This window comes from Ovis canadensis, chromosome 8, assembly GCF_042477335.2.
Source record: "Ovis canadensis isolate MfBH-ARS-UI-01 breed Bighorn chromosome 8, ARS-UI_OviCan_v2, whole genome shotgun sequence".
Classification (NCBI taxonomy): Eukaryota; Metazoa; Chordata; class Mammalia; order Artiodactyla; family Bovidae; genus Ovis; species Ovis canadensis.
In genome coordinates this window covers 100,635,498-100,660,622 of record NC_091252.1, presented here as the reverse complement: position 1 = coordinate 100,660,622, position 25,125 = coordinate 100,635,498, and the positions used below count along the sequence as shown (strand labels likewise).

The following is a 25,125-nucleotide window of genomic DNA, read 5'->3' as shown; positions in this document are numbered from 1 at the left end:
TTTGTCTCAAGAAGTTACCAAGACTAGTGTCAGCAAATGTAAAAGGGCTTTGGGTTTCTCTGCAGAAGGAGTTGCTTGAAGGTGTATGGTATTTCTTCACTGTGGTTGATGACCACAAGTTCTGTTAAGCGAAGCAACTTCACACTGGGCAGAGACTCTAACTGACTTCATTTCGTTTTGGAACGAGGTGGGAACACCACGGCAGGAGAGCAGGCTGGTAGAAAGCCACGGATTCTCCCCGGGGCCCGTCCTCGGGCACGTGGTGAACAAGTGGACATGTCACATCTTCCCCTGCAACACAGCGGCGTCACATTCAGTCCCTGCCCCAAGGACGGTCCTGATGACTCACAGGAGTAGGTGCTTCAAGTGTGTGAAGACAGTCTCATGAATTCCATAGTTGTAACCATACTTGTGTGTACACACATTTGCCTGTATTACAACATGTTAATATAAAGACGAGCTCAGTCTTTAAACCCATTTTAGTTTTTGTTATTATTTTATAATCAAAGAAGAAAATCACCTCTATGGAACATGAAACCTTTGAACACATATAATGGCGACCAGACCATCAATTCCATAGTTGGCAATTATTTGCAGCAAATGCTGTACCAAATATGTGTGGTGCTGAGGACAGTAACATTTTACTACATGTCATGAAATGTGACCAAAGACATTGTGATTGGTTTGTAGCTGTGGGATAGTCCTTATTTCAGTTTCTCCCTTGGGAAGATTATCATTTTGACTCAGTATTGCAGTAATTTACATGCACTATTGAACATCTCCACATTTGATTTCTCTTTAGATGTGAAATCTTTCCTACAATAGAAACCTGGAGTGGGAATTCCCTAATGGTTAGGACTCCATGCTGTCACAATCAAGAGCTCGGGTTCTATCCCTGGAAACTAAAATCCCACAAGCCACTCAGCCCAGCCAAAAAAATTAAAAATAGGGGGCACCCACCATGTTGATGCTGGTTAAAACTTGTTTTTCTAAAATTCACCTTCTTACAAACCTGAAAGCAAATGCTTGACCTCAGATGCAGAGAGTCACTCCCAGGACAATGGTGAGGCTTTGCTGTGACAGGGAGGAGGGGGACAGGGAGGAGGGGGACAGCTTCGAGCAGGGGCAGCCCTCACCCCCAACCCCCTGCTCACCCTCCCCCGCAGGACGTCGTGTCCAAGATGCTCCACGTGGACCCTCACCAGCGCCTGACGGCAGTTCAGGTCCTCAAACACCCTTGGATCGTCAACAGGGAGCACCTGTCCCCAAACCAGCTCAGCAGACAGGACGTCCACCTGGTGAAGGTACCGCCCGCAGTCCGGTCGATGGGAGGGGGACTTCCTGCCTGGTTAACCCCCAGGGGTCCTGGGTACGGGAGGGGAACCAGGAACCGGCACAGACAGGTGTACCCCACACCTGCGGCCACGTACCAACTCTGACGAAGGGGCGACTTCTGGACAGCTTCATTACGTGTGTGTGTCTGTGTGAGAGGAGACAGGCTGAGGGCCCCGTACCAGGCCAGGCGCCAGGCCCACCGCTCTGCACCTGAGCTCTGCACCTGAGCTCTGCACGCCTCTGTAAACCCGAGACCGCACACAGCTGAGGGTTCACCAGATGGCTGTCACTGCCCAGCTCTGTGTCGCAGCACAGAAACACCGCGGATGGCACCTGAGTGGTCAGTGAGTTCCAGGAAGAGCTTATTTACACCAGGCAGCGGCTGGCGTTTGCGGACCCCTGCCCCTCCCCGGCCCTCTGCAGCCAGCCTTTCCCGGTAGCTCACCCACCACCACGCCCCGCTGGCGTGGCCTCTTAGCTTAGGGCATCTCGAGACCCTGGGAGCCGTGCAGGAAGCCCTGGACGATGGGTGAGCCCAGAGCAGCCGCGCCCACGGAGCTCAGGGCGCCCACGGAGCTCAGGGCGGACGGCTCCTGAGCCTGCTCGGGGGTCTAGAGGCCCCGCCCCACGGAGTCGCTGCCCCTTTCGTCCTAGTCTTACAGCAGGCCCGCACTGCCTGCCTCTTCTGACCTTGCGGGGCGGCCATCATTTCCAGGCCACTGCACTGCGGCTGTGTGTCATTGAACCTACGAACGGCCGGGCAGTGGCTGCCGGTCACCCCGCTGCTGACGCCCCGGCCCCTGTGGTGCAGCCCGGACAGACGGCCAGTGTCCAGAGGACCCGGGGGTCCACACGGCGAGGACAGGGGTTCCCGCCCACGGGCTGTTCTCCGGAGGGCTGAGGCCCCAGTGCTCCTGGTAGCCGCCGGAGGCTGACCCCGCCTTATCGGCGCTGCTGGTGTGATGACACGGGCACTGCGGCCCAGTCCTGCTCCTCGGGCGGCCTGGCCCGTCTCTCACGGCCTGGCCAGAGAGGCCCGCACCCGTCTGCAGGGAGCCCTGCGTCCCCGTGGGACCCTCCTCCGGGAGGGGTGCGCTGCCCCAGCCGCGCGACAGGGGCTCCTGCGAGGAGCCGCCCAGCTGGTTAGAGCTGCTCCCGTAGCGGCCACGGCCCCCAAGTGGGTCCCAAGCCCTCAAAACGGGCAGAGCTGGGGGCCAACTGGCTCAGCCATTGCCAGGAGGGTGCCCCAGGGACCCGGCAGGATGGGCGTCAGGAGGCCTCACCCGGGGGCACTGGACGGTGGGCCTGCGTCCCTGCGTCACTGCGCAGGGGGCGGGTCTGCGTCCCTGCGTCTCTGCGCTGGCGGCGGGTCTGCGTCCCTGCGTCTCTGCGCTGGCGGCGGGTCTGCGTCCCTGCGTCTCTGCGCTGGCGGCGGGTCTGCGTCCCTGCGTCTCTGCGCTGGCGGCGGGTCTCCGTCCCTGCGTCTCTGCGCTGGCGGCGGGTCTGCGTCCCTGCGTCTCTGCGCTGGCGGCGGGTCTGCGTCCCTGCGTCTCTGCGCTGGCGGCGGGTCTGCGTCCCTGCACTGTTCACGGTGGGCGGTGGGTGGGCGGACGCGGCTCTCAGAGGCCCAGCCAGGTGTCCGAGTGCGCCGGCCCGGGTCCTGACGGAGGGCCTCCCGGCCGCCCAGGCTCAGCGAGCCTGCCTCCCCCTCTGTTTGCAGGGAGCCATGGCTGCCACCTACTTCGCTCTCAACAGAGCCCCTCAGGCCCCGCGGCTGGAGCCCGTGCTGTCGTCCAACCTGGCCCAGCGCCGGGGCATGAAGAGACTCACGTCCACGCGGCTGTAGCCGAGCCCCGCGCCTTCTCCTGCAGCCCGGAGAGGATCGGACGGTGACCCCCCGGACGCGCGGCCAGGCCGACCTGCCCCCTCCGCCCCCGCCAACCAGACGGAGTCCTTCCTGCACCCCTGACCATGCCGAGAACCGGGGGGCTCCTCCCGGCCCGTGAGCCTTGCACATGGCTTGTGTTTCTGTGGAGAGATGGCTCCTCCAGCTGTAAAGTCAGCAACCTGGTCCCACCTCCGGCACACGCAGCCTGGATGTCACCGCGAGGAGGGGGCGGTTCCCGGCCCCTGTGCTCGGCCTGTGCCCGCGGCTGAGTGACCGGCGGGTGGACGCCTGGTCCCTCCGAATGAACCAAAGAGCCCTTGTCTCCTCCAACCCCCGCCCCCCGCTTGGACCGACACCCCGCCTTCTCTCCTGGTGCAGAGCTGGGGAGGGGCGAGGAAACCTCAGAACCAGTGGCCGCGTTTCACAAGCATCGCTGGTGTCCTCTCGCCCGGGAAGGAGCCAGCCGAAGCCTGTGCGCCCTGACGAGGACCGGGGACTGGCGGAGGGCTGCTCCACTCCTGTCCCGAACTTGCGAGAGGTCCCGGGCTCCCCCAAGTGCCGGCTCTCCCTTTCCTGGTCCGTGGAAGCGCCGCGGTGGCCGCCGGAAACCCCGAGCCCGGTTGCCTCCATCCGCCCTCTCTCTGTTCCCCTGGAGACCTCTGCCGCGCCCCCGCCCCGCCCGCGAGAGAGGCCAGCAGCAGGATGCTCGCAGAGGGCAGGGGAGCCCTTTGTGGAAGCTGTGCTTTTGTGCCGTGTGTTGTGTTTCTGTCGCGCAGGGCTGTTCTCAGCTGAAGCGTCAGGGATGTTTAATGTCTCTGCTGGGCGTGTGCACGCCGGAGTGGGCGTCGTCCGGCAGCGCTGGGCCCCCCTGCACTCAGGCGGGGACGGCGCGCCTGTTTTCAGCCAGGTTCTCACCTAGAAGACAGGATTTAAAAGTCACTCTGGCACCCAACCCCAAAATCAACGAATGCCGCACTCTAAAACTGTAGCTCCCTATCTCTGTCTAATGGTCTTCAGACCTTAAAATATAAGCATATTGGTGAAGCTTTAATTATTCCACGAGGCGTTTTTTCCCCCCTCAGAACCACGCAGAATGAAAAGGTGGGAACAGATCCCTGTACCTGTTTTCCCACAAATCCCTTTCAGGCATTTCTCATATTTCTCAATAGAAAGTACTTTTTCCCCGAGGCTCAAGAGACTTCTACCCGCAAGGGTTTTGTCTTAGGTCAGAACGGTTTCACCTGTTATTGGACACTTAAGCAAACCCGAGTGGCCCCAGGTCACAGGTTTTGTCCTCCCGGAAATCAACCATGATCGTTTGTATCTTTGCTGCACAGAGAACGTCCGGCCCACCGGCTCCTGGGCCTTTGTCCTGGGCTTGTGGACAGGTTCGTTCACTTGCTTCGAGTCGGAGCCTTGCGATGGAGGGAGAGAGAAGGCCGAAGAGGTGCAGCGCTGGGAGGGGGTCGGCGTGTCCTCTGAGCGGCCCGCGGGCTCGGCTCGCCTGCGTGCAGCCCTCCACTCTCACCTCAGAGCGCCCGGCTCTGCGGACCCCGTCCCTCTCCCCCCCACCCCCGGCGACGTGGCTGTCCGTGCAGCGCCCCCCTCCCTCACCCTCCTCGGAAACGAGGCTTTCTGCACAAAGTCCGCCGGGAGAAGTCAAGAGCCCATTTTCAACTGAACTTGCAGAAATCTTGAGTGAAGCGGCCCACGGCTGGGCCTTCTGGCCCGCGGGCAGGGTGTGAGTGCAGGTGCGGCCGCTGCTTCGCATGGCGTGTGCGCCTGGAGTGGCCGCCGCAGGCTAACCGGCTGTCCTGCCCCCTCACAGAGCCAGACACCGCCCCCTCCCCCCCCCCCGTAGAAACCGCAGATGCGCAGCCCTGGATCACAGGCCTCCCGCCCAGCCGCACCCTCTGGGGTGCCCACTCTAGACTCAACACTCTGCCCCCTCTACTTTAAGAGAAACACCTGACTCGCACCCGCCCCCCTCCCCGAAAGCTCTGCGCCCCCGTGTCAGAGCAGCGGAGAGTGGGCTTTCCCGTGTTCCCCAGGTCGGGCCATCCGGGATCCCAGACCCCCCTGGCTGTTAGGAAGGCCGTCGGTCTGTGAGCAGTTGTAGCACTGATGGAGCCAGTGTGTTCACCGGGGTGTCGTCCCCACCCACCCGCCCCCCCCCCGGGGTCCCCTCACCTTCCCAGCCCCGCCCCCGCAGGAGGATCTGATTTGCACTCTTCTCTGCCCACATGGGCTGACCCCCGCGCCTCTCCAAGGGCCGTGGGGTTCTAGCTTGGAGGGGGCGCTGAGCTGCTGAGGGCTCAGGCCGCCCGGGAAGGGACCTGCGCTCGCCCCGCCGCCAGCACTTTGCGCCCCAGCCCGCGTCCGTGTTTACAGGGAACTCTCGAGCTCACGCTTTATATTTTATGTTGGAGATGGGCGGCCACCCTACGGTATTTATTACGCTTTCCAGACTTTCTGAATAGGTTTTTTTAATAAACACGGGTTTTATGAAGTGTACTATTTTTCTAGCACAGCTCTGACACTGGCCTTTCTGTACTGCTACGGGTGACCGTCTGCAGGTGAGCGTCTGGCCTCCCTGCCTCTCGCCCTCCTGCCAGCCTCTGCCGCTGCCCCCTGCCTCCTCTCGTCCTGGGGGCTGGAAGTGTGGCTGCATCTGTGCACGTGTAGGTGTGAGTGCTGAGTGCGTGTACATGTGTGTTTGTGAGTGCACGACGCCCTGGGCAGCCGGGCAGGAGACAGTGGACAGTTGTGTTGGAGTGAAGCAGGCCTGGGGTGGGGGGTGGTGGGCTACTGGTCTCCATCCCCACGGTCTCCCCTGGGTGCCTCCACATGCCACTTCCTGCCCATCTTTTCTTTGTACAGAAATAAAGCAAGAAGCTACGCTGTTGGTCATCAGCTCTCCAACCTCATTTCTTCTTCCCTCTTGGTCAGTTCCTCACCTGCGTGTGTCAGCAGGCAGGACACACACACACACCTCTCTGCAGGCCAGACCGCCCCCCTTGACACACACACCTCTCTCTGCAGGCCAGACCGCTTCCCCTCGACACACACATGTACACACACATCTCTCTTTCTGAAGCACGGACCACCCCCCCGACACACACACAGGCACACACACCTCTGTCTGCAGGCCTGGCCGCCCCCTGGACACACACACACACACACACACACACACACACACACACACACACTCTGCTTCCCCAGCAGCAGAGAGGTCCCTCCTGAGGGCCTTCAGGCAGGAGGCGTGCTGGCTTTCAGGGCCTGCGGTAACACACAAGGAGATCTTGGAGGCCCCAGAGGGTGCTCAGAAAACCTCCCCCTGGAGGAGACTGAGTTGGAGAGGGCAGCTTGCATGCATGCTGTGTTGCTGTGTGACAAGCCCTCATGGCCGGGGTGTCGAGCAGTCCCCTGGGGAGTGGTTCCGGCGGTCAGAAGTCCGAGGTGGGCCCACAGAGTGAAGGCAGGGCCGTGGACCTCCTGGGGCCTCCGGGAGGCTCCAAGCCCCACCATGTGCAGTTTCTGAGGTGCCCGTACTCCCCGGCTCCCGGTCCCTCCCTGCAGCCTCAGAGCTGAGTCCGCCGTCCTCCCAGCTTCCCCCTCCTCCTCCTCCCTGAGAACCCAGGATGTGCTCCCCACTGTGAGGGCAGCTGACAGCAGCCGGAACTCCACCTTCGGTCTCAGCCCCTCTTTGCCCCAGGGCCAGCCCGTGACATCCCAACATCCTGTCTGCCGGGCGGGCAAAGGTCAGCCTGTGTGTGGATCGCAGGCAATTGCAACATCCGGGCTCTGCTTCTCAGGAGCTGACGAGTTACCTACCACAGTCTCAGGGACCCGGCCCGGATAGGAGACTCGGGGTCAGGACCCCCTCCCCAGAGCCTACATCAAGACCTTGTGTCTGTCAGTCCCTGCCCCCCGCCAGGTCTCTCCGGGGTGGGGGGCATGGCCCAGGCCAAGGGTGCACACAGGGGCTGTGTCTCTGCAAGGCCAGACTTTGGAAACCCCAGGCCTCCGCTAAGGGCTGCAGGCAAACCGCCATCCTTTGCCCAGGTCAGGGCAGTTCTGTGCCCCGGCTGTGTGCTGTCCGTGAGCGTCAGCTCTATGACTGCTCACACGTGAGCAGATGAGCAAGGCCAGGGGTCCACCCTCCCCAACACCAGCAGCTCCGGTCTGTACACACTGTCCTGTGAGACCGGGAGAGGGGCTGGGCCAGGCGGGGGCGGTCTGCGACCTTAGCTCACCGGACTTCCTGGTGACCCTCAACCACCAGGGCACGTACCTTCTGCAGGATGAGAAATAGGCCTGCAGACACCTTTCCTGCAGAATATCCCGTCAATATTCTCCAGTCCTGCTTGTCACTTGTCCTAAGCACCACCAACCAGGCCAGTAGGCGTATCTGCTTCCCAAGACCCTGGGACCCGAGGTGGGTGATGGAGACTTGGGCCTGGGCCCCCAGTTTCCAGGGCACCCCCGGGCCACCCAGTTCTGGGCCCCAGCAGATCCCGGCGTTCATCCGCTCCGAGACCTCCCAGGTGATGAGTCCCGCTCGTGGATGAGGCCAGAAACCAGGCAGCGCGTGACCCGGGATCCCAGGTCAGACGCCGGCCGTGGGGTCCTGCTCTGCCGAGGGGTCCTGCTCTGCTGCTCAGGTGGCCAGCCGGACATGGCCCTGCCCCGGGGCTTGGCCTCCTGGGCCGGACGCCGGACGAGGGCACCTCCCTTCCCGGGAGGGCACCCACTCCCTCTGCTTGTCCGTGTTTGACACAGTGGCGGTCAGCTCATCACTGACGCGCGGACACGCGGACTCAATACGTGGTCCCCCGTGCAGAGTCGCTGAGTCAGAGCTCTTCTGAGCTGGGACCTCACGCCCGTCGCGGTCCTGAGAGGTTCCGAGCCATGGGGCAGGGCCCACCTCTCGTGAAGCTGAGCTTCCAGCAGGAGAGGAGCAGCGCAACAGGAACGTAAACTGTAACAGGAATTAAACCAGTAACAACACACCACAGCAGCCGCCCGGAGGCCAGCTCTGCAGACGGGCAGCTGCGCTTTCATTCAGGAGGGGATTCAAAGCGGAGGCCTTGAGATGTGCGGGATCCTCTCAGACACAGATCTTATCAACCTTTCAGTGTTGAGCCAGTGACTTTCGAGTTTTATTTAGTTGATTCCCCAACACTGGCTCTAATTCAGGATCTAAAATCAACAGCCCTCCTGTATGACACGTGTCCAATTCGGGTGTGTGTTTGTCACTTTACAGTGACTAGGATAAACATCACATAAACATTTGGCAGGGAAACAATTTTTAATATGCTGTTTTCATCGCATCTGAGCTCAGGCAAGAGAGTCACGATTTCCAAATCGTAGGTGTGGTCTCAGCTCAGAAACAGCACTGCTGGCGGTGAGTTCCGTAATTTCAGTGTTTCCCACAAATCTTATCACGCAGGGTTTCTTTCCTGGGGAAATGTTAAGTCATCTCAGCCCCTGATCCTGACCTCAGGGCTCCTGGGCTCTGCTCTGGGCTGAGGGACGGACTGTGAAGTTGGAAACTTTGATCACATGGACACGTCAAGGCCTGTAGACTTTCTTTATCAGGTAAACCTATGGACTTGGAAACTGGATCGATCGGGTTTTGTTTTTAGTTGTAAACAGCAGTTGGAAAGGTAGATGCTCAGACTGAAGAAAAGATTTTTTTAAAGAGAAATTAAGACCAGAGTTAGGCTCTGCACATACATTTAAACATGTTTTCAGAGCCTAAGATTTTTGCTAACAACATACTCTGACCTAGTCACACAAGATCCCCAGTGAGACCGAGAAAACATCCAGAGAAACCCAGAATCACGTGCGACTTGATCCAAAAGACTGACAGGAATCACAGTGGAAGCATAATGTCTAAGCCCTTGAGAGGGTTAATGATAAAATAATCAATGTTGGCCTCACAGCCATCAGACGAGCGACCGTCCCTGATGTGCTGGACAAAAGGCCAGAGGTCAGCAGGGCCAAGACCGCGGTCCCCGGGCCTAGGATGCAGGTCCCCAGACTGAGGTCCACGGGGCGCGGGTTCCCGGACCACAGTCCACGGGGCTGAGACACGGGTTCCCACGTCCCCAGAAAGTTCGAGTGGCTTCAGACTCCCCTTTCCTCCAACGAAGCCTTCTAGGACCCGCTGTGAAATGGGGAGGCGGCAAGACAGCCCTGGTGACCCCGGGGCGGGGTCTCGGTCTCCTGACGGCTGATGGAGACGCTGGAAGAGGGGTGCATGGCAGGGGAAGTCCAGTGGGAAAGGGGGTGCCCTGAGGCGCGGTCAGGAAGGTTCTCCCCAGGACGGATGGAGAGATGCTCAGTCTGTCCACAGAAACATTTCTTCAGACCAGCTTCTCACCAGGCCCCAGGGATGCTGGCAGAACTCGGCCCTCCATCAGCTTTCTTCCTGATGAGAGAGGAAACAGAAGAAACAACCGAATCACGCAAAGGGTGAGACCGTCACAGGGTACCGAGTGCTGTGGGGGGACACAGGGAGGCCAAGGGGGCAGCGGAGGGCACGTTCAGACAGAGAGGGAGAGGGTCTCACGGAGAAGATGCTCTGAAGGAGCTAGAGGGCCAGGGAACGGGGGCGCTGCAGGCTGAGGGGAGGAACAGCAGAGCAGGGAGGGGACGGCGTGGCAAGAAGACCTGCATGAGCTCACTTCCTCTTCCCCCAGCTTCACTCCAGCGACTCCCCCACCCAGCTCCCAAGCTCCTTGCAGAGGAAGGGCTTCCTGTGAGTTCGCAGTTCTCAGAATGTGCCACCAGAGGGCAGGGTGGGTCCCGCAGGTGTAGACAGGGTCACTTCCGCCCCCTGCGCCCCCTCCCAGATCACACGCTTTCCTTACGGGGGGACGTGTTGTGGGGAGGGCAGCTGTCCAGCTGTCCCAGATGCTACGTCTGCTCCTTATGCCCCGGCCCGAGCTGCCGACCCGAGATTTCCGCAGAGCTGGGCGTCTGTCAACGTTGCCACAAGCTCTGGGAAGCTCCTGACACAGAAGCTCATGGACACACCATGAACCTACACAGGGCAAAAGGTCAGGATCCTTTCAGTTCTCGATTTTATGTTAGCAGAGCTCTCTCACACACAGGAGAAAATCTCTCCTTAAGTGACAACCCACTCCAGCATTCTCGCCTGGAGAACCCCATGGTCGGAGGAGCCTGGTGGGCTGCAGTCCACGGGGTCGCAGAGCCAGGCACGAGTGAGCATCTGAACACACACAGCACTTAGCTGATCTGCATCGCTGGACAGCAGAAACCGACATAACATTGTAAAGCAACTTTCCTCCCATTAAAAAATAAATTAAAAAAGTAAAACAAGAAATTTTGAAACTCTTGTAGGGAATTCCCTGGTGGGCCGGTGATTAGGACTCAGGTTTGATCCCTTCTCAGGGAACTAAGATCCCAAATGCCGCAAATCATGGCTTAATTAATTAATTAAAACACTCTGGTAGAGAAGCAGAAAAGTTACCTAATCGTTAGACAAAACCTTCCTTGTAACAGGTCCGTAAGAAAAATTTAATTTCAGAATAGGTCTTCAGTGGTGCCAATGACTCAGGTAACCCCCGGAAAAAGGCTCAGATAATACCCCTGTATTTCTCAAGTACCGCTGTGTCTCGGTGGACCGGCCTTGTCAGAGACACACAGTACCACGTGAGCCTCCAAGCTCCAAACTCAGCCCAGGCCTGCCCTGACCCGCAGGCGGCCAACCACTGCGGGCTGCTGGTCACCACGGGGCTCCCTGACAAGCCTCCCCCAGTCCATCAGCCCTGAGCCTCCTGTGCGCCTCTCAGCCTCCCAGCCTGGCGGCTGCTGCCCAGCTCCCTAAGTCAGCTGAAACTGAAGCCCTAGGACCTGCACAACCTCCCAAGGATCCATCTGGGTATTCCTCATTCCAGGGCCTCTCCCCAGCCCCGCCAGCATCATCCACCTCCTGTCCTGCTCGGTCACCTCTGGACCCTGGGCTTCCCTTTCTTCCCTTCCTTCCCTTCCTGGGCGTCGCTCTGCTCACCTGGGCACCTTCCTGGGCGTCTCTCTGCTCACCTGGGCAGTGCTCTGACCTCCCGCCTGGGCTTCCTCGGCAGCGCTGCCCCCTGCACCCACCGTCCGCACTGCGGCGTACAGTTCCGTCAGCAGACCGTTGTGCCCGGATCCCTAAACTGTGTTGAAGGGAAACCTGCTGCCACCCTGGTCCTCCTGGAGGAAGCCCGGCTCATCCGTCTCGTCCCTGAGCCCCATGACCTTGGCCACTGAGATCTCAGCTAATCCTGAGGCGCGCCCCACCTTAGTTTATATCACTGTGCGGTGCCCTCCAAGAGGTGCCTCCAGCCACAGTCGGCTACTTAAATGTGAATGGCTTTGTTGTTGCTGTTCAGTTACCAAGTCGTGTCCGACACTCTGTGACCCTGTGGACTGCAGCCCGCCAGGCTCCTCTGTCCCCGGGATCCTCCAGCGAGAATACTGCAGCGGGCTGCCATTTGCTCCCCCGGGTGCTCGTTCCAACCCAGGGATCAAACTTGCGTCTCCTGCATTGGCAGGCAGACTCTCTACAACTGCGCCACCAGAGAAGTCAAATAAAATTTGAAATTCCGTTCTGTGGCCACACAGGTCACATATCAAGAGCCCTGTGGCTGACCAAGGCCAGGGCTCCCGAGCTGGAGAGCCCAGACTCTAGAACATTTCTGTGAAGGCAGAAAGTTCCACTGGACGGCGCCGTTGCAGAACATTGGTTGGGAGTCTTAGTTACAGACACGAGAACCCTCTTCAGCAAGTTTAAGCGGAAAGGGAATTATCACAGACTAGTAGGTCCTTGCAGAACTTTCGAGAGAGCTGGTGTGGAAGCCACACGGGCAGGGACGACATACCCCAGCCCCTCCCCCGGGCTGCTTGCAGAGTCCTGGTGGCCTCCCCGGCGACTCCCGCGTCCTCCCCAAACACGCGTCCCAGCTGGCTGGGACTCTGTGCCCGTTTGCTCCCAGGTCTGTGTCTGGGGGTCTCGGCCTCTGAAACCCCCCTTGCAGGAACCCCTCATCTTCCACGTGCAATCCCTGCACCTCGTCCCTCCCCGCTGTAGCAGGACCCCTCGTCTGAGATCCCGGCTCATCAGGACAGGTCATCACGTGACGATGTCTTGGCCTGCAGCTCAGGCTGGGGGTGTCCTCTGGGACAGCCTGATGGAGTCACGTTCGCGTCCTGGAAACCCTCCCCCCATGGGGCCCAAGAGCCCAGACAAAGCCTGGAGCATGTTGCTCGTGACCCACTGGGTCCCGCCAGCACCCGCCCCTTAACGTCCAGCACCTGGGACCTGGGAGAGAGAGAGAAGCCCAGAACTGCAGGGGCTCCGGGCCCCCAGCCCTGCCCTGTTAGCCCTCAGCGGGCGGCCCTGCGGCCCTAACAAGGCCGAGTCCTTGAGACGTGCGGAGGACATCCCGAGGCAGCGGCCTCCATCTCCTTCCTCCCGGCTCGATCAGCCCCGCTGGCGAGACAGAAATCTGCAGACAGCTCAGGAGGCTGCGGGTCTACCAGAGGGGCCCCACACACTCGTGTCTTGGGGGGACCCTTTGGTTCACGAAGGCCCTGGGCCCTTCATCCTGCAAGCGCTCTCTCCACATGACCGCATCGAAGCCTACCCTTCAAATGCCATCACAGTGGGGGTGAGGGTTCACCATGTGGGTTTGAAGGGACACAGCCCTGTGCATCCCCCTGGCTCTGAGCCCCCTGGGCAGAAACAAAACCGTGCGGGTCCGGGGTGGTGAGCGTGAGTGAGCCCACACACGGAAGCCTGATGGGGCCGGCTGGTCTCACAGGGCTGTCAGGAGCCAGGCTCATAGCTGGTCAGGGTGGGCTTCCTGGAGGAGGCCCCAGGGAGGGTGCAGGGGCTGAGCCACCAGCTTGCACAGCGCCCCTGTGCTGGGCAACCCCACCACCCTACTCCCAAAAGAGGCCTGGTCTACGCGCTGTCTCCCCTGGCCCGACATCCTGCCCAGCGCTCCTGTCCAGGATTTGGGCCTCAGAGTCTCAGAGGTGCTTTCTCTGATGGTCCTGTCGGAGGCTGCCCTCCCCACCCCAGCCTTGTACGCGTTCTCTCCCTCTCCCATCGCCCTGCCTCCCCTCGCACCGGGCACAAGCGCGCTGATTCACCCTCCCCGCCTGCGTCTCTCTCCTCTGTCTCTCCCTGTCTCTCTGTCTCTGCTCCTTTCTGTCTCCCTGTCTCTCTCCCTGTCTCTCCATCTCTGTCTCCTTGTCTCTCTCTCTCTCTGCTCCTGTCTCTCTCTCTCTCTATCTCTCACCCTGTCTCCCTGTCTCTCTCTCTCTCCTTGTCTCTCACCCTGTCTCTCTGTCTCCTTGTCTCTTTCTCTCTCCCCCTCTCTGTCTCTCTCTCCCCCCCTCTGTCTCTCTGTCTCTCTCTCCCTGTCTCTCTGTCTCCTTGTCTCTTTCTCTCTCCCCCTCTCTGTCTCTCTCTCCCCCCCTCTGTCTCTCTGTCTCTCTCTCCCTGTCTCTCTGTCTCCTTGTCTCTTTCTCTCTCCCCCTCTCTGTCTCTCTCTCCCCCTCTCTGTCTCTCTGTCTCCCTGTCTCTCCCTGTCTCTCTGTCTCCTTGTCTGTCTCTCTCTCTGCTCCTGTCTGTCTCCCTCCCCACCTGCTTCTCCTGCTGGAACATGAGCAGAGGTCTCGCCCACCTGTGTCTGCCTGAACCCCGGGGGCACCACCCGGCGTCCCCCAGGGTCCCAGCAGGGCCTGCAGGAGGATGAAGGCAAGGCTGGACCAGCGCGGGGAGCAGCGCAGAGACAGGAAGGGACTCCTGTGAGAGCCACCTTCCCTTGGTCCCGTCCCCCTCCCCACCCCAAAGTCACTGTTCCCAAGGCCAAGCTTGTTCTGCGCCGCACAACAGGCCTGTGAATCCGGGACCAGGTGTTGAGGCAAGGAAACCGACTCGATCCGGAAAGCCAACTGACAGAGAAGACAGCAGGCTAGCGCCTCGAAAGAACCATCTTATCGGGGGCTGGACACCAGGATCTTTACAGGTCAGACATGGGGGGAGGTGAGGAAGCAAAGTAAAAAGACCAGTAACCTAGCAAACGTCTCCTAGAATAGCAAGCCTCGGGCAGAGGATGTGCTAATTTCTTCCCTCCTGCCATTTACAGGTGGACAGGGTTCTGAACAAAGGCACTTTAGTTAACAGTCTGGCAGAGGGGCAGGGTCCTCTGAGGCAGGCCACTCTGTATGATTACAATAACAAAAGCGACAATCAGCAAGTCAGACAAACAGTTCCAACATGGAATCAGAATTGTCTTCTCTCTGCAACAACTGGAAAACTTCATTTCCACACCTGGTAGCAGCCGAGAGCAGAAAAATGCATGTGCTCAGACACCTGGAAGCCACAGGCTCAAACCCTGGGCCCTCCTGAGCTGCGAGAGGACCTGTCCCGTCTCAGGGGAAGGGACTGAGGGGTGACGTCGGGGCTGCCTTGTTCCTCCCCTCTGGGGGGAGCCACGTGACGCTTGGGGACCACAGAAGGTGCCACACGGGGCCCCCTGCTCCCTTGGTGGAGGCGTCCAGAGTAGCTCTTATTACTGCTGCAGGCAGCGGCCCCTTCAGTGAAACGACCCACGGACACTGGCGTTTGCTTGATCAGCATCAAATTCCGTAAAGCTGCCTCTTCTCCTTTTAAGCGTAGAACTAGGCCAGGGTTAAGAGATGAGGACAACCCAAATATTAGCTTTCAGACTCGCCGCTCAGAGCTGCAACCCAGACCACAGGGCATGGCCCACGTGGAAGTGTGTTTGAGGTCAAGTCAACAAGCCTAACCCCGTCGAGTGCTAACCTGCTTTGTGGGTGAAAGATTTCTGAAGAAACTGATCGTCGTCTGTGTTTCAGTGTTTGTGGCTAACCCGTGTAGCCACAGGACACTCGCAGTATTCACTTCAACTCACCCGAATGCCGCTGGCTACTTCGATCTCGGCCCTTCACCCCACTCAGAAGATGTGCTAGCTGAGGCCAGGTGGAGCCTTTGGAATCCAGGCTCCGAGCCCGCTGGCTTCAGGCTCCGGAGAGGCACTGCTGTGGAAAGCCGTGAGGTCGCCAGCAGGTATTAGGTAAAACAGGAAGAGACCCTCACGGAGCATCAGGGGCAACGATCTGTACTGTGTCTCGAAGAGACTGGCAGCTGACACAGCAGGCTGGGGACCCCTCGTCATGATGAAGGAAATCCGTGCTCATGAAAAATATGACAAGCTGCCAGTATTTGGTATTCAGAATACACACCTTTTCCAATTGCTTGAAACATCATTTTTCAGTTGCTTAAAACATTTAGGTTTTAAAAAAGTAAAAATAATAAATGATCTAAAACACACCTAAGCATACGGAACAGATACGGAACAAGATATGAAGTGAATGAAGAAGCGCTGAGCTGGGCTGAGGCTGAAGTTACGCCCTGGGCCAACCACAGACCTGCAAACACACAAAGTAACATTGCCAAGTCATGGCCTGAAAAACAGAGCCCATGGTGGACATTCTCAAGCCTTGCAGCGTATCAGCTACGAGTGAGAAAACAGGGGTAATTCCTGTTACAACGGACAGTGCTTCAACTATTTAGCCAAAAATCAAGAATTCATGGGAATTTTAAAATAAGACACTGGTGATTCCCTTATTGCTTTATTCCATTGTGTAATGCATATTGAAAATATTCACATTTGACTTTCTGAAGTAGACACGGTGAAGAGTGTCAGAGTGTTCTTTAAAATTTTTTTCATTAAATATGTGCCAATGTTATGACTCTTCCTGAGTTTATAGAACCACTGAAAGAAATTAAAGGCAATGCTGCTGCTGCTGCTAAGTCGCTTCAGTCGTGTCCGACTCTGTGTGACCCCATAGACGGCAGCCCACCAGGCTCCCCCATCCCTGGGATTCTCTAGGCAAGAACACTGGAGTGGGTTGCCATTTCCTTCTCCAATGCATGAAAGTGAAAAGTGAAAGTGAAGTCGCTCAGTCGTGTCCGACTCTTCTCAACCCCATGGACTGCAGGGGGTCTTCCGTCCATGGGATTTTCCAGGCAAGAGTACTGGAGTGGGGTGCCATTGCCTTCTCCAACTAATTCACTAGTTTAGTATGCAATAAAATAACGGAGGCTTTGAATAAGTTACCCTGGCTAGTAACAACTAATCAGTTTTCTTCCGTGATCACTGTTCTATATAGGCAGGAGAATTAATTCACAGATAGTCTTTCTGGTCCATCTTCAACTGTTCTCACACTACATAATCAATTAGGGACATCTTTTTACAGATATATGAAGAGAACACAGGTAGCTTGACATAAGCTGAGTTTGTTAAATCTATTTGCTATGACAAGGGATTTCTGACACAAGAATTGCTCACTGCACACTGAACCCTGAAGAAGTGATGAAACAAGACAGCTGATGTTAGGAGGTATACGGGCGTTGGGTAGGGTGAGAAGTCACGGATAAATTAAACACTGGCAAGTATCTGCTGAAGCAGAGCCACTTTTTAGGGGGCATAAGAAAAACTGATAAGTCACCATTTTAGCCTCTTGAGAGAAATCCATTTGTTGTCAAGAACTTAAGACCATTTACTATCATTCATGCCGCAAAATGCAATAGTCGCACTATTTCCAGAAGGATCCTGAAAACTGTAGTGCAAAAGGAATCTAAGAAAATAAATAAGTACAAAACCACCAACATTGTTCAAAGAAATGTGCTCAAAACAGTGACTTTTAGTGTAATGATATTTGCCAGAGCTCGTTGAAAGAGTTTTACCAAGATTTACCCCTACTTTTCCTCTAACTCAAGGATTTCTGTAAATGGAATGTTCTCCAAATGCTCAGTAATCAAAGCAACAAACAGCAGTGTGACCTATGTTTTCTCCCCAACAGCACACCTAAGAAGGAGCTAAACCTGAAGCTGAAAGCTTTCATATAGAAGCTCTTGACCGGTACTTCTCTGGTGGCTCAGCAGCTAAGACTCCGTGCTGCTAACGCAGGGGGCCTTGGTTCGATCCCTGGTCAGGGAACTGGATCCCCCATGCCACAACAAAGCAGTTTCATGCTGCAGCTAAGACCTGGATTAGCCAAATAAGTAAATACTAAAGAAAACCCTTGTGACCTAGCTAGACAGGTATTCGAATTTATTTCCAATTGAAATTTTTACACAACAAATCAATAATAATGATATTACAGCGTTTCCTAACATGAATAAACAGGCAGAACGCTTTAATCGTAAACAGTATTGTGTATTCCACAGCCACTCCCAAGTTGAAGCGGTACTTTTCCGTTTGGGCAATCACTAACCTTTGATGTCAAGGTTAACATAACTGACTTGAAACAGTGTAGGTGAATTCATTTAACTTTACCTGTTGGTTTGGGGGGTTTTTTCCCTAGACTTGTGGGATCTTAGTTCCCCAGCCAGAGATTGAACCTGGGATCCCTGCAGTAGAATCATGGAATCCTAACCACTGGACCACCAGGAAAGTCCTTGACATAACTTTGAATCTGATATGCTTTTCCTTCAAATTCATTTTCAAAAGTAAACTACTTTTGTTGATGAGAATGCAGATAAGGAAAGCGATTTTTTTTTTCTGTTTCTTTTTCGGTACTCAATTCAGTTCTGGAAATTTTTTCAGTATGTTTGGAACAACTTGAGTGTGTGAGTATATACTTTTTTAAACTACAAATGCTATGAAATGTAAATAGAGATCAAGTATTGGCAATCAAAATTCAGCATCGAAATTGAGGTGAATTGTGAGTGTGGAATACACACCAGGTACTGAAGACATAGCATGAAAAAAAGAAAATAAAATACTTCTGTAATATTTATTATTGAGGTTTTCCTGGTAGCTCAGCTGCTAAAGAATCCGCCTGCAGTGCAGGAGGCCCCAATTTGATTCCTGGGTCAGGAAGATCCACCAGAGATGGAATAGGCTACCCCCTCCAGTGTTTTCAGGCCTCCCTGGTGGCTCAGCTGGTAAAGACTCCGTCCGCAGTGGGGGACACTTGGGTTCCATCTCTGGGTTAGAAAGATCCTCTGGAGCGGGGAACGGCTACCCACTCCAGTGTTCTGACCTGGAGAATTCCTTGGACTGTGTAGTCCTTGGGCTTCCCAGGTGGCACTAGTGGTAAAGAACCTGTTCGCCAGTGTGGGAAACGTAAGGGACTCTGATTTGATCCCTGTGTTGATCCCTGGGTTGGGAAGATCCCCTGGAGGAGGAATGGCAACCCACTCCAGTATTCTTGCCTGGGAAATCCCATGGACAGAGGAGCCTGGTGGGCTACAGTCCACGGGGTTGCAGAGAGTCAGACATAGCTGAGTAGGCACCTTGTGTCGTCCATGGGGTTGCAAAGTGTTGGACACAACTGAATGACTTCCACGTATACTGAAATGATATTTTAGATATATTGTGCTAAATAGACTGCAGTATTAAAATTACCTTCACCTTTTTCTTTTAACATTTTAACGTGGCTGCTACAATCCTCAAAGTTCAGGTTGTGGTTCCTGCTACATTTCTACTGGGAACCACTGATCCAGACTGTCTTCTTTCCAAAGGCCAGAGGCGTGCGGGAGAGGGGCGCTCCATTGCCCTACTGCCCTATTAGGGCTTCCCAGGTGTTGCCAGTGGTAAAGAACCCAGCTGCCAATGCAGGAGACGTCAGAGACGCAGGTTCTATCTCTGGGTTGGAAAGATCCCTTGGAATAGGAAATGGCAGCCCACTCGAGTATTCCTGCCTGGAGAATCCCATGGACAGAGAAGCCTGGCGGGCTATAGCACATAGAGGCAGGAAGAGCTGGACACACTGGCATGACTCAGCACGTGCGTGTTGTCCTGCTAAATGTTCCACTTACTGGAGAAGGGCTTCCCTGTGGCTCTGCTAGTAAAGAATCTGCCTGCAATGCTGGAGACCTGGGTTCGATCCTTGGGTTGGGAAGATCCCCTGGAGAAGAGAAAGGCTACCCACTCCAGTAGTCTGGTCTGGAGAATTCGAAAAGAGTCGGACACGACTGAGTGACTTTCACTTACTAGAGAAGCTGGGTCACTTCCTCAGAGCTTCCCTTAGCTAGTCCCGTTAACGGTTTCATTTCCAGAGAACTGGAAGATGTGCCCACAGGCCTAACTGGACTCAGAATCAGGATGTGGGGTGGACTGTGGGCCCGGTGCTGCCAGGGGCCACTTAGAGTGGGCTGCGATGCTGAGCAGGTCCAGCTGCACCCCTGACTATAAACTGGCATTTCCCCCTTTCACACGGACCTGGGAGACCCACCCTGTGGAGACCCAGTTCCATCCCCTTACTGAATAAATCAGGCCTGCATCCTTGATGACCTTTGTCTGCATCAATATTTTACAAAGGATTACAGATCAAAAAAGAGGAGGTTGGTGGGGGCAGGGGGGGGGGCGGGGGGAAATTTCCTGGCAGTCCGCTGGTTAAGACTCTGTACTTCCATCGCAGAGGGCACAGGTCTGATCCCTGGTCTCAGGGAACTACGTTCCCACAAGCCAGCTGACAAAATAATAATTCACTAGGGATTACACACTGATGTTGTTTTAGTTCCGCCGCTCCTTCATATTTATCTGCTGCGCTCATTCTAGAAAGAAGAGCTTTCCTTGTGACTAACGCTGTCTGAAACAGTTCATACAGATAAATGCTTCTTCCTCTTTCCTTACCCAAAGAAGTGGTGCACTGATTATGGCAAACGAGTGTCCGGATTTTTGCTCTGTTTACTCCCCTCTGCAACTTATTTTTATTTATTTTATTTTTCGGCCTCGCCAGACAGCTTGTGGGATCTTGATTCCCCCACCAGGGATCAACCCTGCAATCCCTATAGTGGAAGCGCAGAGTTCTAAACACTGGACCCTCAGGGAATTCCTTCTGCATTGTTTTAGAGATTTTTTTCTCTGTTAAGTTTTTAAAGACTAACTTTGTTGGGATATAGTTCACGTATCCTACAGCTGATCCCTTAGAGTATATAAGCCAATGGTTTCCAGCACAGTCACAGCTGTGCAACCATCACTACAACCAATGTTGGACCATTTTCATCACCCCAAGAGCAGAGCGTGGATGCATTAACATCCCTGCTTCCCGGCCCCAGGCGGCCACCAGGCAACTCACTGTGTCTGTAGATTTGCCCACTCTGGATGCTTCATATGAGTGGAATCAAGGATAAAGAGAAAGCGAAAGTCACTCAGTCGTGTCCAACAACTCCTCTCGACCCCATTGACTATACTGCTAAGTCGCTTCAGTCGTGTCCGACTCTGTGCGACCCCATAGACGGCAGCCCACCAGGCTCCCCCATCCCTGGGATTTTCCAGGCAAGAGTACTGGAGTGGGGTGCCATCGCCTTCTCCGATGGACTATACAGTCCATGGAATTCTCCAGGCCAGAATGCTGGAGTGGGTAGCCTTTCCCTTCTCCAGGGGATCTTCCCAACCCAGGGATCAAACCCAGGTCTCCCGCATTGCGGGTGGATTCTTTACCAGCTGAGCCACGAAGAAAGCCCAAGAATACTGGAGTGGGGAGCCTGTCCCTTCTGCAGGGCATCTTCTCAACCCAGGAGTCAAACCGGGTTCTCCTGCATTGCTGCTGCTGCTGCTAAGTCACTTCAGTTGTGTCCGACTCTGTGCGACCCCATAGACATCAGCCCACCAGGCTCTCCTGCCCCTGGGATTCTCCAGGCAAGAACACTGGAGTGGGTTGCCATTTCCTTCTCCAATGCCTGAAAGTGAAAAGTGAAAGTGAAGTCTCTCAGTCGTGTCCGACTCTTGGTGACCCCATGGACCACAGCCTACCAGGCAGATTCTTTACCAACTGAGCTATCAGGGAAGCCCGGAATCAAGGATAGATGGTCTTTTGGGTCTGGCTTCTTGTAGTTCATCATTGTTTGCAAGAAGCGGCCATGTAGTAGCCCGTCTCAAATGTTTCATGTTTGCCAGCTCTCAGTTGATCCGACATTTGAGTTGTTTTCACCTCTTCGCTACTGTTTATAATGCTGCTCTGAGCATTCCTGGCCAAGTTTTTCTGAGGACATATGTTTCACTTCTCTCAGGTGTGCACCTAGGCCTGGAATTGCTGGGTCACAAGGCAGCTCTGTGTTTACTCCTTTGAAGAACCGCTAGACTGTTTGCGGAAGGAGAGGCACCATTTTCCTTTCCCTCCAGCTGTGCACGAGGGCTCCTATTTCTCTGTATCCTCACTCACACCTGCTGTTTTCCATTCTTTTTGATTGTAGCTATTTTGGAGAGTGTGAAGAGGTATCTAATCACCAATTTGATTACCATTTCCCTGATGGCTAATGCTGCTGAGCACTTTTCATACCTTTATTGGCCATTTGTACCTCTTCTTTGGAGAAACGTCTATTCGATCTTTGTCTTTTTGGCCATACCGCGTGGCGTGCAGGATCTTAGATCTCCAACTAGGAATTGAACCCAACCCCCCTGCACAGAGTCCTAACCGCTGGGCCACCAGGGAAGTCCTTCTTTGCTCATTATTTAATGGGGTTATTTGGGTCTTTTTGTCTTTGTATTATTGAGTTGCAGAAGCTCTTTAAGTATTTTAGATACAAGTCCCTTATGGATATTTGGCGTCTGAAAATGCCCTGTTCTGTGGACTTGGTGTTTTCCCTTGAGGACCATGAAGTCACAGAATTGCTCCCCCATTTCCAGGTCTAGAGTCAGTGCTTCGGATACTCAGACGGTCCTGTGTTTAGCCAGGGGGAGCCCCTCCCAGCATGGCTTCCTGTTCTATCAGCATCCTCACAAAGGCGGAATTTCAGGTCAGTGTCAGCAGGAAATGAGAGGACTTTCCAGGCTCCAGATGACCCCCGAACCCACCTCCACGGCTGGGACTGCTCTGCCTGCAGCACGCAGGGGTCTGAGCAGGTGGGCGGCCCCCACCGCCTGCTGTGTCTGTGTGGGAGGAGGGAGCCACCGTTTCTGCAGGTCTGGTTTCCCCTAGCCTGGTTTTCAGCATACACAGAGCCCATGACTGTGCAGGAGAGGAGGAGACAAGGACCCAGGCACCTCCGACCTCCCTCCGAGGACACAGATGTACACAGACACCCTCTCTCCCTGGCGGGCTACAGTCCGTGGAGTCGCAAAGAATTGGACACGACTGAGCAACTGGACAACAACCTCTCTCCACCGTTGTCCTTCTGGAGAGAAGATAAAACTCAGAGGATTAAAGGGTGGTGCGATGTACAACCTCTCCCCAAAAAGAAAAATCAAACAAGCAACCCAGTAGCAAAAGACAGGTGGGCGGGCAGGATCCCAGGCCCAAGCTGTCCAAAGAGGGATGCAAGGAAGAAGCGGACCCTGATGTCCTAAGGGGACGCAGGGAAGCGGGATCGGCTGTTGGCAGTGTCTTCCCACAGACATCATTGCTTTTCATTCTCACAAAAGCTCAGCAACATGTATGATGCGGTTTTGTTTCTACTCTATAGGTTAAAAAATTGAGGTCTGAGGGGTTCGAGGAACTTGCCACATGTAGGCGGCTAAAGAGTGAGTGGGGTGTCAGCCTGAATGGAAGGTCTGAACTCCTTCCGCGCCCTGGCTCAGAGGGTTGGAGGCAGAAACCCGGGCCCTGGACCCCCGAGAGGGACAATCTGTAAGATGCTCCTTCCCAAAGGGCTCCGTGGGGAAGGAATTTGGGGAATGCTACGCAGAATAAGCATGTTTTATGATCCCATCATTCCCAGGAACTCAGTAAAGACTCGGAAGAGCTACAGAAGAAACAAACCTTGTCTGATTCAAGTAAGTTTTTGAATACATTTGACCGAGAAAAATGCCCTCACCACTTTCCCCTCTGAAACTCTGGACGACACAGGGCTGGGGAGGCTGCCTGTGTTCAGGTTGTGTGACACCTGTGTCTCCCGTGACCAGCAGCAGCCATTCTGGGTGATGCCAGGCACCCCGGGGAGACTCAGCCCCTCTCACCTTTCAGGGGCTGGACTACACCCCTTGATGCTGGAGCCTGAGATGTCGCACATTTCAACCGGAAAGGCCAGACAGTGACGGTTCTATTTTCTTTATTCCTTTGCCGTTGATTCACTAGCAGATTACTGAACTACTAGGCAGAGTGAAGACTCCTTGCTGTGAGAGACTCTTTGGGATTTCTCTATGCTGAGTAGTACCGAGTAACCGAACACCCGGAACCTGGGAAGAATCTGAAAGGATTCCCCAAGCCCCGGGAGCCGTGCAGCAGATTCATTACAGGTGGGAGGGCTGGGGCTGGCTCGGCTGAGATATTTTGCCTTCGGATTTTAGAATGTACTTTGGCTCTTGACTTTCAGTGTCAAGGCCCTCTCTGAACTCCAGGATTCTTTGGTTTACTCACTTACCACATTCTTTAAATTATTATACTAAGCTAACCAAACTGACCTGTGCCTGCCTGACCGGAACCAAAGAAAGGCATATTTCATATGGCCAAAATGAAAAATGGGCAACAGGACAAAAACACTTACAATTTTTTATTTTACTGTAGTTGATTTACATTGTCAATTTCCGCCGTACAGCAAAATGACTTAGTTATACGTGTATACAAATGCTTTTTCATATTCTTTTCCATTATGGTTTATCACAGAATATCGAATAGCTGCTCCCTCTGCTATACGATGGGACTCTGTCGTTTATTATTTATAACTTTTATCATCCACTAAGTACTTCTTCGGAAGTTGCCTCTTTCATCGTAACCGAAGAACAGATGATATGATTAGTAACCTGCGGAATACAGTGCTGCTGCTGCTGCTAAGTCGCTTCAGTCCTGTGCGACCCCATAGACGGCAGCCCACCAGGCTCCCCCATCCCTGGGATTCTCCAGGCAAGAACACTGGAGTGGGTTGCCATTTCCTTCTCCAATGCATGAAAGTGAAAAGTGAAAGTTAAGTCACTCAGTTGTGTCCAGCTCTTTGCGACCCCATGGACTGCAGCCCACCAGGCTCCTCCATCCCTGGGATTCTCCAGGCAAGAACACTGGAGTGGGTTGCCATTTCCTTCTCCAATGCATGAAAGTGAAAAGTGAAAGTTAAGTCACTCAGTTGTGTCCAGCTCTTTGCGACCCCATGGACTGCAGCCCACCAGGCTCCTCCATCCATGGGATTTTCCAGGCAAGAGTACTGGAGTGGGGTGCCTTTGCCTTCTCCGGGAATTCAGTGTGTTAGCTTGTAATTAGATCTGTTTTTTTTTTTTTTTTTTTTTGCTGTTTTGATAGTTAGGTAAGAAACTGCAGCTTGTCTGTCCCACATGGAAGCTCTTCTACCGTACAAAGCACCGCAGAGCCGCATGCCTTGAAACCCTCCAGTGGGACACGCAGGCAGGGGACCCCCCCGACCCTCCTACACGACAAGCACTGGCACTGCATACAGCGTCTGTAAGCAAGCCAGCACAGCGCTGGGCGTGCATGTGCTCTCAACGGGGTCAGCTCCCTCCAGCCTCGGGCTTCAGCACTCTGTCGGAGCTCGGCGGTGGCTGCCTGTCCTGAACCTGGGTGGGCATGCGAGACTCCCACAAGCTGAGAGGGCTTTGCAGTTGCTTCTGCAAACCTGAGCTCCAACATAGCCAGTGACGTTAGCATCTTCGCTACACACCCACCATCCATGCAGGGAGCTGGGGAGGGGGCAGCCTTTCTGAAGCTTTAGGAAATAGAGTAGCTGGGGTTCTTCTACTGCTAGGATCTCTTATACATCAGACCATAGTGCCAGCTCCATATTTAAAGTAGCAAAGATAATCTTCACATAAAAGAAGTCCTTCTCTTTGTCCCAACATTTGAAATAGTGGACAATGTATGATGCTCAGACTAAAAGACCTGGGTTCAGATCGCAGGTGAGCCACTTACCAGGACACTTACATGTTCCTTTATCCAGCATGGTTTTCCCAGTGGTC

At 55.0% G+C, this 25,125-nt stretch overlaps 1 protein-coding gene and 1 long non-coding RNA gene across 7 annotated transcripts in view; one reads left to right on the top strand and one right to left on the bottom strand.

The window, feature by feature from the left end:
- The window catches only part of RPS6KA2 (ribosomal protein S6 kinase A2), a 334,483-nt gene extending 328,350 nt beyond the window's left edge, over positions 1-6,133 (top strand). For all 6 annotated transcript variants that reach the window (XM_069599347.1, XM_069599348.1, XM_069599349.1 and 3 more), the window contains 2 exons: positions 1,167-1,304; positions 3,056-6,133. In XM_069599347.1, coding sequence (XP_069455448.1) covers positions 1,167-1,304; positions 3,056-3,181 — 264 coding nt within the window. In that variant the 3' untranslated portion in view covers positions 3,182-6,133. The remainder of the gene's footprint in view (positions 1-1,166; positions 1,305-3,055) is intronic.
- A 2,382-nt stretch (positions 6,134-8,515) lies between these two features.
- LOC138445406 (uncharacterized) lies at positions 8,516-23,526 on the bottom strand. The gene is made up of 2 exons (XR_011258856.1): positions 23,182-23,526; positions 8,516-9,659 (listed from the first exon to the last, which is right to left on the bottom strand). It is a non-coding gene; the product is annotated as an uncharacterized lncRNA (long non-coding RNA).
- Between the last annotated feature and the right edge of the window lie 1,599 nt (positions 23,527-25,125).